The sequence below is a fragment of the Cydia amplana genome, chromosome 1 (genome assembly GCF_948474715.1).
Source record: "Cydia amplana chromosome 1, ilCydAmpl1.1, whole genome shotgun sequence".
In the NCBI taxonomy this organism is placed as follows: domain Eukaryota; kingdom Metazoa; phylum Arthropoda; class Insecta; order Lepidoptera; family Tortricidae; genus Cydia; species Cydia amplana.
This window is the reverse complement of record NC_086069.1, coordinates 1,440,335-1,456,692: the sequence shown is the minus strand read 5'-3', so window position 1 is coordinate 1,456,692 and position 16,358 is coordinate 1,440,335. Positions and strand designations below refer to the sequence as shown.

The 16,358-nt window shown below is 34.9% G+C and overlaps 2 protein-coding genes across 2 annotated transcripts in view; both read right to left on the bottom strand.

Moving 5' to 3' along the window:
• Nucleotides 1-16,358, bottom strand: part of LOC134654539 (ATP synthase subunit b, mitochondrial) — a 135,207-nt gene that overhangs the window by 101,162 nt on the left and 17,687 nt on the right. The window lies entirely within an intron of this gene.
• The window catches only part of LOC134654349 (venom protease-like), a 30,279-nt gene continuing 14,775 nt past the window's right edge, over nt 855-16,358 (bottom strand). The window contains exons 6-8 of the mRNA XM_063509841.1: nt 1,798-1,899; nt 1,453-1,637; nt 855-1,072 (exon numbers count right to left, since the gene is read on the bottom strand). Coding sequence (XP_063365911.1) covers nt 926-1,072; nt 1,453-1,637; nt 1,798-1,899 — 434 coding nt within the window. The 3' untranslated portion in view covers nt 855-925. The remainder of the gene's footprint in view (nt 1,073-1,452; nt 1,638-1,797; nt 1,900-16,358) is intronic.

Below are 16,358 nucleotides of genomic sequence, written 5' to 3'. Positions count from 1 at the left end.
ATATCTTACCGCCTAGCCAAGATGACAATGCACTATGTACTATCTATTTTATAAATAAAACAAACATACATAAGTACCTACTAACAGTAAAAATGATGATTCATTAGTACAGAAATATATAAAACTGTTGTGATTACTGATTAGAGTGGTTAGGTAAAACAAGGAAATCTGTTTTGAACAACATGTTGATCGGTATGTGAGAAGATAAGATTATAAAGCAATAAAAAGGTATAAATCAAAATACGGCATTATTTATAATACAAACTTTATTCTCACTGAGTGCATAAACAAAAGTTGTGATTTCATAAAAAAAACTACATTAAAGCTTAGTTTATATGCCTACTTAGAATAAATTATGATAAATATAATTAAATTTATAATAAACAACTAAAGCATTGCTTTACAGTCAGAAATACTGCACAGAATTGTAGATAATCTTTGATTGCGAATACAACTGAAATATTTAATAGGTATGAAGTAATAAATATGATTGCGTTTCTATTTTCGTGTGCTAGGTGTAGGATTCCTTTTCACAAGTTTAACTACATATAACACATACACTCATGTGCACGACTCATAAAAATTAAAACATAATACATATATCTATTGTAACAACCTATGAGTTTGAGACTGTTTATTTTTCAACCGTACCCCGGGAAGCTGTCAATTTTCGGGGGACTGATTGAACTGTCAATTTGATTTTCGATGATATCGACATCAAGGGACGATCGTTTTATACATGTAATCGAGGAAAGCACTATTAACAATTAGTTTTTAATAGGCTTCCATATTCCGCTCTTTGTGAAGGCACTATACAAAACTACCCACCCAACCTCTCTGTAGATGTAGCTCTTTACTTTCTAGTCAAAAATTTATCCCGAAATCATTCAAAGAGTGCTATTGCTAATTCCTAGTTCCTATCAGCTCAATTATTCGCTACAGTCTCTTCTATCCAAGGCACAAAGTTGGTGACCCTAGTGTATATGCCGGGGAAGCCTGCCTCAGCACATTTCTTGCCGTAGGACACTACGCCGATCTGGTAGAAGAATGTGGTTCGAGTCTCGCTGTTGTACTGGAGAAGGAGAAGATTAGTTTCACATGGTTAGATATTTTAAGACGATGATTTATCTTCAGGTAAATGGATGGCGTCGGTATTATTATAATCATGGCTAAATCTCGTTTTGTATCCATGGCAGCGAAGATAACTTTAAGAAAAACTTAATTTAGTATGCAGGTTCAGAATAACTCGGTACTCTCAGTAGAAGTATGTAGTATCTTATTGGTCACAAATAAAAAGTTTGGGTACATTGCAAGAGACTGACTACTTTGTCTTCTTTAAATGTGGATACATGGAAAGTCACACGAAGTGGACTTTTTTTTATAATTTGGCTTTAAAGAAAAATGTCTTTGTAGGTACTTCGTACTAGTCAGTGTAATTAAAGTGGTACTTACAATAGGCTGCATGAGCGGCCCCCCACTGTCCCCTTGACACGCATCTTTCCCCCCCTTCTTAAAGCCAGCGCACAGCACCCGCTGGTCGATCACCTGGGCCTTGTACGCTGAGTATGCTTGTGCGCAGAAGTCGTTGCTGAGTACCGGCAGTTGGAGCACTTGGAGGTGCGTGGCGGATGGACCACCTGGAAAAACAATCAATATAGGTATTAGGTAGGTACATATTACTTACATGGGATCTTGGACAAATCAACAGGGATATTCAAAACTAGAGCCAAGTAACAAGTAGGTAATAAGTTTTTTTATGCAGGGTGAAAAGGAAAATAAAGAATAGCTAACACTAACGGAATTCCGTGTCACCCCAACCGGCGATGAGTGGCGTGTAGTTCTCATAGCTGCGCGAGCGCAGTTCGCCACTGCGCGGGATGCAGATGGGCTGGATCAAATCTGAAACAAATGGCATATAACGCTAAAGTAAGTAGTAAAGAGGCGTAGGTATAGTAAAATCTCCAATTCCAACGATTCGTTGTAAGGACTTTTTACAAAAAAGCTTTATGTTTACGCAATAAGAGCGATTAAATTGTACTTGAATGCTAGGTTTCGTGGAGGAGCTAGGGTGGTTAGAGTAGCGCTACCTCATTTTTCATGCAAAATAGGCACAATGATTATCGATTTGCTGAAAATACCCAGTATATTTGATGATCAAACGAACTTCTTGAAGTGAAGTTCGATCGAAATTATATGAGTCACTTCATTTGAAGATATAATTATATATTAACCATGTAGTTCCCCTATTGTACAGGTAGCATCGCACACATTTAAGAGTAACTATTTTGATTAAAACTGTCAAAGCAACTTCCGCCCACATCCGGTTACCGCTCACCGGCATGCCGCTCTTCATTATTTTTAGAGAAGGCAGAAACCAAAACTTATATCAGGGTTCTAGGGCGGGAGGGACCTTATATTATACTTCACTTGTTCTTCCGAGAGATTATTATAACTTGTAGTAGTGTTCTGGTACGGCCGTTGTCACAATATTTAGAGAATCCGTTAAAAAACGAATTTTTTGTAGGCGCCTACGTAAATTGAATAGCAAACTTTTTCTCCCCCCCAACCCGCACCAGCCGCCGCCCGCTTCATCGATACGTCACCTCGTCATTCTTTGTTCTTGTGCGCCGTTGTTCACACGCATCATCATTCATCATGGATAGGGCATCGATTCGTCGAAAGTTAGAAAATCTTATGCGAAATCTAAAGCGAACAAGATCACCATCTCGATCAGATTCTTCACCTGATCGTGCTTCTCCTCCAAAAAGGCGTTGTCGAAGAAGAATTATTTCTACCGACACATCGGAATCAGAGCCTGACAACGAAATTATATTTCGTCACTTCATTTTTCAGATATAATTATATATTAACCATGTAGTTCCCCTATTGTACAGGTAGCATCGCACACATTTAAGAGTAACTATTTTGATTAAAACTGTCAAAGCAACTTCCGCCCACATCCGGTTACCGCTCACCGGCATGCCGCTCTTCATTCTTTATTTGTGCGTGGTAGCGTTCACACGTCGTCGGTCTAGTTGCCGAAATATTCGACACAAGACCACATTGCTTTTTTAATAACGATCTTCGTTTCGTACTATGGTGTTAGCTGTGAGATTACATTTTATTCGTTGTGCAATATAAAAAATATTTGTTATTAATATAGTTGGGCAATCCTTCAACTTGAAGGACATACATAAATCCTGGGGGTTAGTCGAGAACTAACACGAAGGAATAAATCATCCTGGGGGTTGGTCGTGAACCAACACGAAGGAAAGTCTGTTCGTATTTCGAACACCAATTTCGCCTGGGGGTTGGTCGTGAACCAACACAAAGGAAAGTCTGTTCATATTTCGAACACCGATTTCGCCTGGGGGTTGGTCGTGAACCAACACGAAGGCATAAGATCGCACAACGAAACAGAGGGCCTAGATATTCATATTGGCGCATTTTTCATAGTAGGTACCCATGGTACCATGGTTGCAATAAAGAATTACGAATTATGTTATGTGAAAAATGTATTGTCTTTAAAATGGTAAATATGCTTTATTATAGAGCCGAGGGAGGCTTTCTTTTTACTTGGTTTTAGATGGCCTAACATATAAAAATATATTTGACAAAGTATAATAAACAGAAACCCTAATGCGCCCAGAGGTCTAATGTGAATCAACAATAAAGACTATCTCACATATTTTATAATTAACACAGTAGTACATTGCTTACATGTACCCACATAAATAATATTAATACAGGAGGTAGTTATAACTTGTCTCTAAAAGTGGGAATTGCTAGATGTACCTACATCACGTCACATTATTACTTTATAGTAATAAACAAATGAAGTGGTGCGCTGACAGTGGTGCATACATTTTGGTGACGATGAAACTTTAACAACTTCGGTTTACTCCATGAACCTATAATATTACGGACGGAGTTTCGCTTACAACACAACTGTGATTCCAACATCCACCAGTTTCATAGTATTTACGCGTGACACACACACATTGACTGCCCACATCCACCAGTTTGCCGTCAGACGAATCGAAACGTCATTGAAGTAAACATGTCGAAGAAAAATATAAAATATGCCGGCATGCGTAGTTAAATCCTGCTAGAATTGTACCGATCGAAAGAAAAAAAGTCACGGAATAACTTTTCATACTTAAGATTATCAATTAGTACGTAAAATCACGATAATTTGTTGTTTATAAATTATCAAACTGCAAAACAGGAGTGTGACCAGTAACATGAATAGGGTAATTTCCCGAAAGTAGGGTAATTGATACCCTTCTTATTAAATCATTATGTATTAAGAGATCATTTAGGTAAATGGTTAAATTATTGATTGTGCATTTCAAACTAGGTCGGTATGGTAATTTCCCGATACTAAGGAGATTAGACGCTTACATGCATGTTTGATAGTTAACGTTTGTTTGTTATGTATTATAATTTTTTTGTTGAAGAAAACCAGATATGTATGTTTCAAGTTAAATGTATAAATTTAAAAAACATGACGAACTGATTTCATTACGATGCTAAATATCATTAGGTATTGAAAATAATGTTTGCACAAAGTAATTGTGCAATATTGCACATTTTCAAGACCTATAAAATCAGATACGTACACACCTTTTTTATTGTCTAACGTAAAACTGTCCTAATTTTTTTATTTGAAAACAAGGACGATATTAAAAATAATTGTTTCACCATTAGGGGAGAATTTGTGTTACATGGTAACACTCGTCTACACGCACACATTCAAACCGTCCGCCATTGCAATGTCACAGTTTGTCTTAGGTGACAGTCCGTCCGTAATATTCTAGGTCCATGGTTTACTCTTACATTAAACTGCATAAAAAAGAGTCAACCAAATGAGTACATAAAAATATATTTATAATGTCAAGATCGCTTATAGGCGAAGTCAGTAAATAAGTATTACTTATTGTCTGATTGAGATATTGTTTTAAAGTGAAATAAAATGATTTATTCATTTGAGTCATCCAACTATAAGGAGTACACCTAATTCAATTGAATTAGAGGAACATGAGTTTATTCATCATAATTTATCTAATAAACCCACTTGAACAATTTGTGAGTACTGAATACGAAACACTTTTTACGCCTTTTTCATCATTAATACATCAGTTCATGTCGAAGCTGACAAAGTGTCAAGCGTCATTTAGAGTAGGTACCATGACCATCCATCTGAGAATAATAATAAAAACTAACTAGGTACCTAATTAGGTAACCTATTCATATTATAATATTCCATTTTTCAAAACGATTATCCTTTAAAGGATTACCCTCAGAGTATGCCCTTAAAAATATAAATAATTAAATAGGTAATAGAAACCGTAAAACATAAACAAATGAATGTATGGTATGGTTCAATAAGTTTCATGTGTCGGTCACGGTACCCCTCCAGCCATTGTCAATACAATGCTGACAATACGATGGTACCTACTATGCAATACGCTTTTGCCAAGTTTAAAATATATGTAGGTACCTACCTTCATATCATAAATGTATTATCCGTAGTTGGTGGGACCCACCACTTATACTTCTTTTGCTATCTAACCATATCACTATGTCATTAATACAGCATATGTTATTAATATAGCACATTCATAATATATGTCATGGCGTCAAGATGAAATCACTAAACATATTTGTTTTCTAAACTCACAATACAACCACAGTAGCAATACAGCAAATACAATATTTTTATTATGCCAACAATATTTTATTTCCGACAGAGCGAATATTTGGATAAAAATAGAAGGCATAAGTTTGAGTTTTGTTGCTTATTACTTACCTCAAATTCTGCGGATTGCTCTCGTAGTTGATTGCTGTAAATAGGTACCTGTTTAGTTCGCGCTGCGGGAATAGAAGCTGCAACAGTTGCAACACCGATATCTATGCAAATATGGCCATTCATTCCTTGTTGTCAATAATATTATAAAATGATAAACAGAGGTTCATCCCCTATAATATATCTTTATTCAAATGTAAAGACTCGTCACATGGAGTTATGTACAAATGTACAGTAAGCTAATTACAAATGATGTTTGTTGAGTAGGTACGCTGACTTTACCTACTCGGGTTTTAACTGGTTATTAGGTAAGTACTATGCACAATTGCACATTCAGTAACTCAAACAGTATACATTAAGTTTATAAAATTGGATCATACATATACTTATTCTGGTGCCATTAATGGACCTTGGCCCTTGGATCATCTTTTATATGTATGTAATATGAGCGCAATAATAACCATTCGAGTTTGAGCAAATTATTTGAAAGATTACTACGAAAGTTGAGTAGCAGTATAGTCTTACCTGTAGTATAGTTATACCTTTTGGTAATGCTACACATGTGATAGCGCATGATTGAACCGAAAGCATAATTATGCACGTTCATATCGGTATTTGTTATAGATCGCAAACATGATGGATTTTGAAATTTGGTTAAAATAAAATTTATATATTTTTTTTCTTGGATAGATCCAGAGGACCTAACGATATTAGACACGTTATATATGTAAAAAAAAAAAAAAAAAAAAAACTTAGTTTGAAGTTGACAGTCTTGAAACGCGCTAGGCCGCGTGAGTCTTTAGAATGTCCGTTGTGTCACAATTTGTTCAGCAGGAGCTGCTATAAGTTGACATGCGTGTGCATAACTAAATTTTCTCAGTGTCGCTGTCTGCTCAAACGTCACACGGCCGACGCGTCAAGACGCGGGGAACGATATCACAGCCACAGCGTATCCCGTCCTGCATGGAGGTAACGCTGGGTTGTATGGTTGTATCGTTAGCCTAAATTACGTTATGACTCTTAGACGAGCCTGTTTTTGATATCAAGTAGTACCGCTCGCAGCCTCTAATTCCACATCGCGGACAAGGACCGCTAGCGAACTTTAAAACCTTTTTTCACAAAAGGACATTTTAAGAGTTTATAACACCTTTTCAAATCAAATTAAATTAAATGTAAAGTTGACCACAAATTATTAGTAGAATTCTTATCAATTACCTACGTTTTATCAACAAATTGAAACGGGATTATTAGGATTTGTTCTAACATCGTAATGTGTTCAAAAAATTTAACCTAGCTATACCTAATATGGACCTTTGTTGAACCTGCATCACTAAACTTCCTTTGTGCTTTTTAACAATGCTTTATGACTCAATTTGCACAGTAAACTTGTGTATAATGTACACATATTATGTCCTGAACTTGGTGTGCAGTACACGGCGTTCGATATTATAGTAATAGATAAATATTTAGATAATAACTTGGGTACTTGATTGCCTAAAAAGTTAAAAACACAACCCGTTAATACAGTTGTTTGCTAATTTTGGTTCAGTTTAGTTTCTCGTGCTTCTGGATTCCTTTAGGATAGCAGTAAATAAATCAGAAAAGGTAGTATCATGGCTTCATGAAAAAGGATCATCAGATCGTATTATTTTAACTTAAAGTTAAACGACTACTAAAATACGGTTTTAAATCATATAACTTACTTGGTGACATATGTGGTATATTTGGGACACTAATTGTAAGTTAAAAACATAACATCCAAAATGGGTACAACATAATAAAATAAATCCCAAGAATAAAGAATAAAAAAAAAAAAAAAAAGTCAATATTCTACACGCACGGCGATTTTTATTTATTTTTTATTTATTTTAGTTATTTATTACACAAAAGTTACAACTTTTTTGTTAAGGACAAAGCTCCACAAAACTACATTTGTTTGACTGTGGAGTCGCATTATTAATTTTAAACTAATTAATTAACGATTATTTTACAAACGAATGTTTTGAAATATTGAACTTTAATAGGCATAAATTATCTCATACCAATGACACTATTTATGAGTACCTAGCAGCCTAATATATTCAGTACACTTGGGCCAAATAAGAATTGGCGTTCCGGTTTAGCACCACGGTTAACAAACACATTCCACCTGAATTACTCGTTTTAATAAATAATAAATAAATAACCTTTGTTATAAATAAAATAAACCTTGGATCTGTTTTTAAATGTTTTTTACTATACTTTTAATAATATATTTCTAATGCCAGTGCGTTGTGTACGTAACGAACAGTATTTAAAAATACTGCGTTCAGTGGAATATAAACTGAGGAAAAATAAATTCATTCGGGACGCCCCGGCGCCCATGCGATAGTCAGGAGGAATCTCCTAACTTAGACAAAAAAAAAAAAATAAAGATAAAAGAAAAAGACAACCAACACTTTTATCTTTTTTCAACCAAAACTTATATCTCTAAACATCTACATGGTTAATATATAATTATATCTGAAAAATGAAGTGACGAAATATAATTGATGATCAAACGAACTTCTTGAAGTGAAGTTCGATCGAAATTATATGAGTCACTTCATTTGAAGATATAATATAAGGTCCCTCCCGCCCTAGAACCCTGATATAAGTTTTGGTTTCTGCCTTCTCTAAAAATAATGAAGAGCGGCATGCCGGTGAGCGGTAACCGGATGTGGGCGGAAGTTGCTTTGACAGTTTTAATCAAAATAGTTACTCTTAAATGTGTGCGATGCTACCTGTACAATAGGGGAACTACATGGTTAATATATAATTATATCTTCAAATGAAGTGACTCATATAATTTCGATCGAACTTCACTTCAAGAAGTTCGTTTGATCATCAAATATTAACGGTAAGTTCATATTTCGTATATTATCCTTGTTGCAAGTATTGTCTGGATGGCTTACGCAACAAGCAGCCCGTTACGTAGTTGCAAGTATCGCCTGGATGGCATACGCAACTAAAAAAATCTGCCAGTTGCAAGTACTACCTGAATGGTATACGCAACTATGCATAAAACTTAAAATTGTACAAAAAATGATCGTACTAAAAGGGTAAAAAGCCAAATGACCTAGATTCCGTTGCAAGTGTCGACTGCATGTCTCACGCAATGATATAAGGTCTACCCTCATAATATATATTTTATTTTTCAATTTCAGTTGCCAACGAATTACAATATGAAGACGAAACAGACGACGTATTTACACTTTTGGGCGAGGATCCAACGCAAAATAAGGAATACAGCGATGATATTCATGCTCATCTCGCCGTTAGATGGACTCACATCCTTTCAAAGGGTTTGAAAAAAGAACTCCGCTCGGATTTATTAAAAAAGTACGTACCTCCAGCTAATTGTACTTTTTTGGAGGCTCCAAAGCTTAATGAAGAAATAAAGGCAGCTGTTATAGATTCTTCAGTAAAGCGGGATGAAAAATTAGTCATAAAGCAGTCTCAACTTGGATCCGGTATTACTTGCTTAGGTCGAGCGCTAGATGCCGCTTTTAAAATACCAGACAAACAGTCTCGCGAATTGATTGTTAAACATTTAGGTGAAGCAGGACAAATATTATGCGATTTACATTATTTGGACACTATAACACGAAGATCCTTGTTAACTCATGGACTTAACAAAAATACTAAGGATGCGGTAAAGGACCTCACACGAGACAAGCTTTTATTTGGCGAAAGTCTTTCAGAGACATTAAAGGCTATAAAAGCCTGTTCTAGATCCGCATCGGACATAAAAAATAAGCCTGCAAAGTCGGCTCAGCGTTCAAATGACAGCACAGCTGGGCCTAGCACACACAGGACTGCATCAAACTCTTTAAACTGGAGGGGCCCGTCGCGTCGCACAGCGTATCAAGCGATGACGACGGGTGGCTATCGGGACCGTCGCCAGTCAGCAGCTGCTCCAGCCCGGAGACAGTACAACCGGAACCCCAGGCACCCGTCGTCGACATCGACCAAGAGATATTAGCTCATTCTCAGGTAATGCAGTCTGCGGGAAAATTGCAGTATTTTTATGCTCAGTGGCAACAAATAACCACTGATGAAGTTATTTTGTCTTGGGTTAGAGGTTTCAAAATACCCTTTTCTCGAAAGGTACATCAAAATGAACCTCTTATTACTCTTCCTCATAATGCCGACGAGGATAAGTGTTTTTTAAAGGAAATTCGAGAACTGATTTTTAAAGGGGTAATAAATGAATGTTTACCTTGTAAAAATCAATTTGTATCTAGAATTTTCTTGCTAAGCAAGCCAAATGGCGACAAACGAATGATACTTAACTTAAAAGAATTAAATAAATTTATTGACACAGCTCATTTTAAGTTAGAAGATCTTAGAACGGCAATAAAATTATTATCAAAAAATTGTTTTATGTGTTGTGTTGATTTAAAAGATGCTTATTATGCTATCAGTATTGATAAAAATTATAGGAAATTTCTTCGGTTTCAATACAAGTCAAAATTATTCGAATTTACAGTGCTACCGTTCGGACTTAATGTAGCTCCTTATGTTTTCACGAAATTAATGAAGCCGGTGATGCAACACTTAAGAAGACAAGGTCATTTGTCTGTTATTTATTTAGACGACACTTTGTTATTGGCCGACACTTACAGAAAATGTAAAGAAAATTTGTCAGACACATTAACTCTATTCGAATCATTAGGATTTACTGTTAATTATGAAAAAAGTCAACTGATACCTCAAATGACAAGTAAATTTCTGGGTTTTATTTTAAATTCGAAAGATCTGTCTATTGTTCTTCCAGACAACAAGCGCTCTTCGATAAAATCCGAACTTTTAAAGCTAAAAGACATGACACGTTGCACTGTAAGAGAGTTTGCTAGAGTGATAGGGTTACTTGGCTCAGCTTGCCCAGCAGTAACTTATGGCTTGGCTCATACAAAGTTGTTTGAACGCGTTAAATACTTACAGTTAAAAGGAAATGAAGATTATGATAAACCATTTAACATTCCTAAATATTTACAAAATGATTTTAAATGGTGGTTAGATCATATTGATACTTCAATCAGCTTAATAAGAGATCAAAAATACGCTATTGAAATTTATTCAGATTCCTCTCGGAGCGGCTGGGGTGCGGCTTGTAACAATAAAACCGCAAACGGATTTTGGTCTCATGATGAAGCTAATAAACATATAAATGAGTTAGAACTTATCGCAGCTTACTTTGCTTTGAAGATCTTTGGAAAAGATTATTATAATTCCCAAATACTTTTGAGAATCGATAATAAAACTGCTATTGCTTATGTAAACAGAATGGGCGGCATTCAGTATCCCCATTTAAACAAAGTAGCTAGAGATATATGGGATTGGTGTGAAGCTAGAAGTAACTTCGTGATTGCTTCATATATTACATCAGCTGATAATAATGTAGCCGATTTTGAATCTAGACGGTTAAATGATGATACTGAATGGCAGCTCAGTGATTACGCTTATGAGATGATTAAAAGAAAACTCGCTATACCAGAAATTGATTTGTTTGCCAGCCGTTTAAATCATAAATGTGAAAATTATGTATCATGGCACGGGGACCCAAATTCAGCTGCAACTGATGCATTTACATTGAGCTGGAAAGGTTATTTATTTTATGCTTTTCCTCCGTTTTGTTTGATTCTAAAAGTTTTGTCTAAAATTGTTTCAGACAAAGCTAAAGGGATTGTTGTCGTACCCAACTGGCCTAATCAACCATGGTTTCCTTTGTACAATCGTTTATTGATATCAGAACTTGTGATTCTGGATGCTAATCCAAGATTATTATCGTCTCCTTCCAGAATCACGCATCCGCTTCACAGAACACTGTCTTTGATGGCAGGAATTTTATGCGGGAAGCGTTCGTAAGAAGAGGAGCTCCTACAGAAGCATTAGATATATTAATAGATTCGATATCTCAAAACACATTAAAACAATATCAGTGTTGTATGAAAGAATGGCTAAACTTTTGTAATCAAAATAATCACGATTATTATAGTGCATCAACGTCAATTATTTTAAAGTTTTTATCATCGATTTACAATCGCGGTGCCAAATATGGTACAATAAATACGTATAAATCAGCTTTAGTTTTGTTATTAGGTGATGAAGTTAATCACGATTTAGTATCAAGATTCTTAAAAGGCGTTTATAGGCGAGTCCCTTCTGTACCGAGGTATAATTCAACTTGGGACACTTCAGTTGTACTCAATTATTTAAGTAATTTAAATAATGATCTTATATCACTAGAGATGTTATCAAAAAAGTTGATTACATTACTCGCGTTGGTAACTGCACATCGTTTGCAAACTCTTTCAATTATAAAAGTCTGCAATATTGAAAAGACCGATACCAAAATATGCATAAAAATTCCTGATTTTATAAAAACCTCGGGGTTAAATAGAACTCAGCCTATTTTGGTTTTACCATTCTTTTTGGAACGTCCAGAGATATGTCCAGCCAAAACTTTAACAGTTTATTTAGATCGTACACAAGCATTACGAAACAACAACAATGTTGATGAACTGTTCATAGGTCTCAAAAAACCACACTCCCGAGTATCGTCACAGACACTCAGTCGGTGGGTGAAGCTAATGCTTAAAGAGTGTGGAATAAACACCACAATCTTTAACGCTTATAGCACCCGACATGCTTCCACTTCAGCTGCACAAAGGTTTGGAGTAAACCTTCAATTAATTCGAAAAACAGCTGGATGGAGCGGCACATCTAAAGTATTTGGAATGTTTTACAACAGGCCTGTCATTGACGATACTCAGGTTGAGGAAAGTTTTGCTAGATCAATTTTGTCTCAGATCGAGTGAATGATTGAATGATTTCTCTAAATTGTCATATGTTACAAATAAATCAAATTTGATTTCTTGTATAATTTATTTTATTTAACACTCTGAACATCTACAAGTTATAATAATCTCTCGGAAGAACAAGTGAAGTATAATTAACTATTAAAAGAAACTTACCTAAGGGAAGTTCAATAGTAATTATACGAGCTTGTTCTTCCGAGAGATTAGACCAGAATAGTCCCACCCAACCCGTTTATTAAAGCCCCATGTATAAATAAAATAAATATGTTACCCGATTAACTAATTCTTTGAACTGAATGACGAGGTGACGTATCGATGAAGCGGGCGGCGGCTGGTGCGGGTTGGGGGGGAGAAAAAGTTTGCTATTCAATTTACGTAGGCGCCTACAAAAAATTCGTTTTTTAACGGATTCTCTAAATATTGTGACAACGGCCGTACCAGAACACTACTACAAGTTATAATAATCTCTCGGAAGAACAAGCTCGTATAATTACTATTGAACTTCCCTTAGGTAAGTTTCTTTTAATAGTTAATTATATCTTCAAATGAAGTGACTCATATAATTTCGATCGAACTTCACTTCAAGAAGTTCGTTTGATCATCAATTATATTTCGTCACTTCATTTTTCAGATATAATTATATATTAACCATGTAGATGTTTAGAGATATAAGTTTTGGTTGAAAAAAGATAAAAGTGTTGGTTGTCTTTTTCTTTTATCTTTTTTTTTTCTCTAAGTTAGGAGATTCCTCCTGACTATAGCATGGGCGCCGGGGCGTCCCGAATGAATTTATTTTTCCTCAGTTTATATTCCACTGAACGCAGTATTTTTAAATACTGTTCGTTACGTACACAACGCACTGGCATTAGAAATATATTATTAAAAGTATAGTGAAACATTTAAAAACAGGTCCAAGTTTTATTTTATTTATAACAAAGGTTATTTATTTATTATTTATTAAAACGAGTCATTCAGGTGGAATGTGTTTGTTAACCGTGGTGCTAAACCGGAACGCCAATTCTTATTTGGCCCAAGTGTACGCAATATATTAGGCTGCTAGGTACTCATAAATAGTGTCATTGGTATGAGATAATTTATGCCTATTAAAGTTCAATATTTCAAAACATTCGTTTGTAAATTAATCGCCGTGCGTGTAGAATATTGACTTTTTTTTAATTTTATTTTTTATTCTTGGGATTTATTTTATTATGTTGTACCCATTTTGGATGTTATGTTTTTAACTTACAATTAGTGTCCCAAATATACCACATATACCAAGTAAGTTATATGATTTAAAACCGTATTTTAGTAGTCGTTTAACTTTAAGTTAAAATAATACGATCTGATGATCCTTTTTCATGAAAAGCCATAATACTACCTTTTCTGATTTATTTACTGCTATCCTAAAGGAATCCAGAAGCACGAGAAACTAAACTGAACCAAAATTAAATCAATGCTTTAGCAAACAACTGTATTAACGGGTTGTGTTTTTAACTTTTTAGGCAATCAAGTACCCAAGTTATAATCTAAATATTTATCTATTACTATAATATCGAACGCCGTGTACTGCACACCAAGTTCAGGACATAATATGTGTACATTATACACAAGTTTACTGTGCAAATTGAGTCATAAAGCATTGTTAAAAAGCACAAAGGAAGTTTAGTGATGCAGGTTCAACAAAGGTCCATATTAGGTATAGCTAGGTTAAATTTTTTGAACACATTACGATGTTAGAACAAATCCTAATAATCCCGTTTCAATTTGTTGATAAAACGTAGGTAATTGATAAGAATTCTACTAATAATTTGTGGTCAACTTTACATTTAATTTAATTTGATTTGAAAAGGTGTTATAAACTCTTAAAATGTCCTTTTGTGAAAAAAGGTTTTAAAGTTCGCTAGCGGTCCTTGTCCGCGATGTGGAATTAGAGGCTCCGAGCGGTACTACTTGATATCAAAAACAGGCTCGTCTAAGAGTCATAACGTAATTTAGGCTAACGATACAACCATACAACCCAGCGTTACCTCCATGCAGGGCGGGATACGCTGTGGCTGTGATATCGTTCCCCGCGTCTTGACGCGTTGGCCGTGTGATGTCTGAGCAGACAGCGACACTGAGAAAATTTAGTTATGCACACGCATGTCAACTTATAGCAGCTCCTGCTGAACAAATTGTGACACAACAGACATTCTAAAGACTCACGCGGCCTAGCGCGTTTCAAGACTGTCAACTTCAAACTAAGTTTTTTTTTTTTTTCTTACATATATAACGTGTCTAATATCGTTAGGTCCTCTGGATCTATCCAAGAAAAAAAAATATAAATTTTATTTTAACCAAATTTCAAAATCCATCATGTTTGCGATCTATAACAAATACCTATATGAACGTGCATAATTATGCTTTCGGTTCAATCATGCGCTATCACATGTGTAGCATTACCAAAAGGTATATTAAACAAAAATCATTTATAAGACTACTGCTACTCAACTTTCGTAGTAATCTTTCAAATAATTTGCTCAAACTCGAATGGTTATTATTGCGCTCATATTACATACATATAAAAGATGATCCAAGGGCCAAGGTCCATTAATGGCACCAGAATAAGTATATGTATGATTCAATTTTATAAACTTAATGTATACTGTTCGAGCTACTGAATGTGCAATTGTGCATATTACTTACCTAATAACCAGTTAAAACCCGAGTAGGTATAGTCAGCGTACCTACTCAACAAACATCATTTGTAATTTGTACATAACTCCATGTGACGAGTCTTTACATTTGAATAAAGATATATTATAGGGGATGAACCTCTGTTTATCATGTTATAATATTATTGACAACAAGGAATGAATGGCCATATTTGCATAGATATCGGTGTTGCAGCTTCTATTCCCGCAGCGCGAACTAAACAGGTACCTATTTACAGCAATCAACCACGATAGCAATCCGCAGAATTTCAGGCAGTAAGCAACAACACTCAAACTTATGCCTTTTATTTTTATCCAAATATTCGCTCTGTCGGGAACGTTGCTGTTACCGTTAGACGTAATTTTTTTTTTATGAAATAATTATATATTATTATTTATTATTATATTAATTAAATAAAATATTGTTGGCCTAATAAAAATATTGTATTTGCTGTATTGCTACTGTGGTTGTATTGTGAGTTTAGAGAACAAATAATATGTTTAGTGATTTCATCTTGACGCCATGACATATATTATGAATGTGCTATATTAATAACATATGCTGTATTAATGACATAGTGGTATGGTTAGATAGCAAAAGAAGTATAAGTGGTGGGTCCCACCAACTACGGATAATACATTTATGATATGTAGGTAGGTACCTACTGTATTTTAAACTTGGCAAAAGCGTATTGCATAGTAGGTACCATCGTATTGCCAACATCGTATTGACAATGGCTGGAGGGGTACCGCGACCGACACATGAAACTTGAACCATACCATACATTCATTTGTTTATGTTTTACGGTTTCTATTACCTACTTAATTATTTATATTTTTAATGGCATAATCTGAGGGTAATCCTTTAAAGGCTAATCGTTTTGAAAAATTTAATATTATATATGAATAGGTTACCTAGTTAAATAGGTACCTAGTTACCCATTATTTAAAACAATAAATATCTGTGACATATGTGAACAAATATCTTCATAAGTGCAACTCGCCAAAATGTAC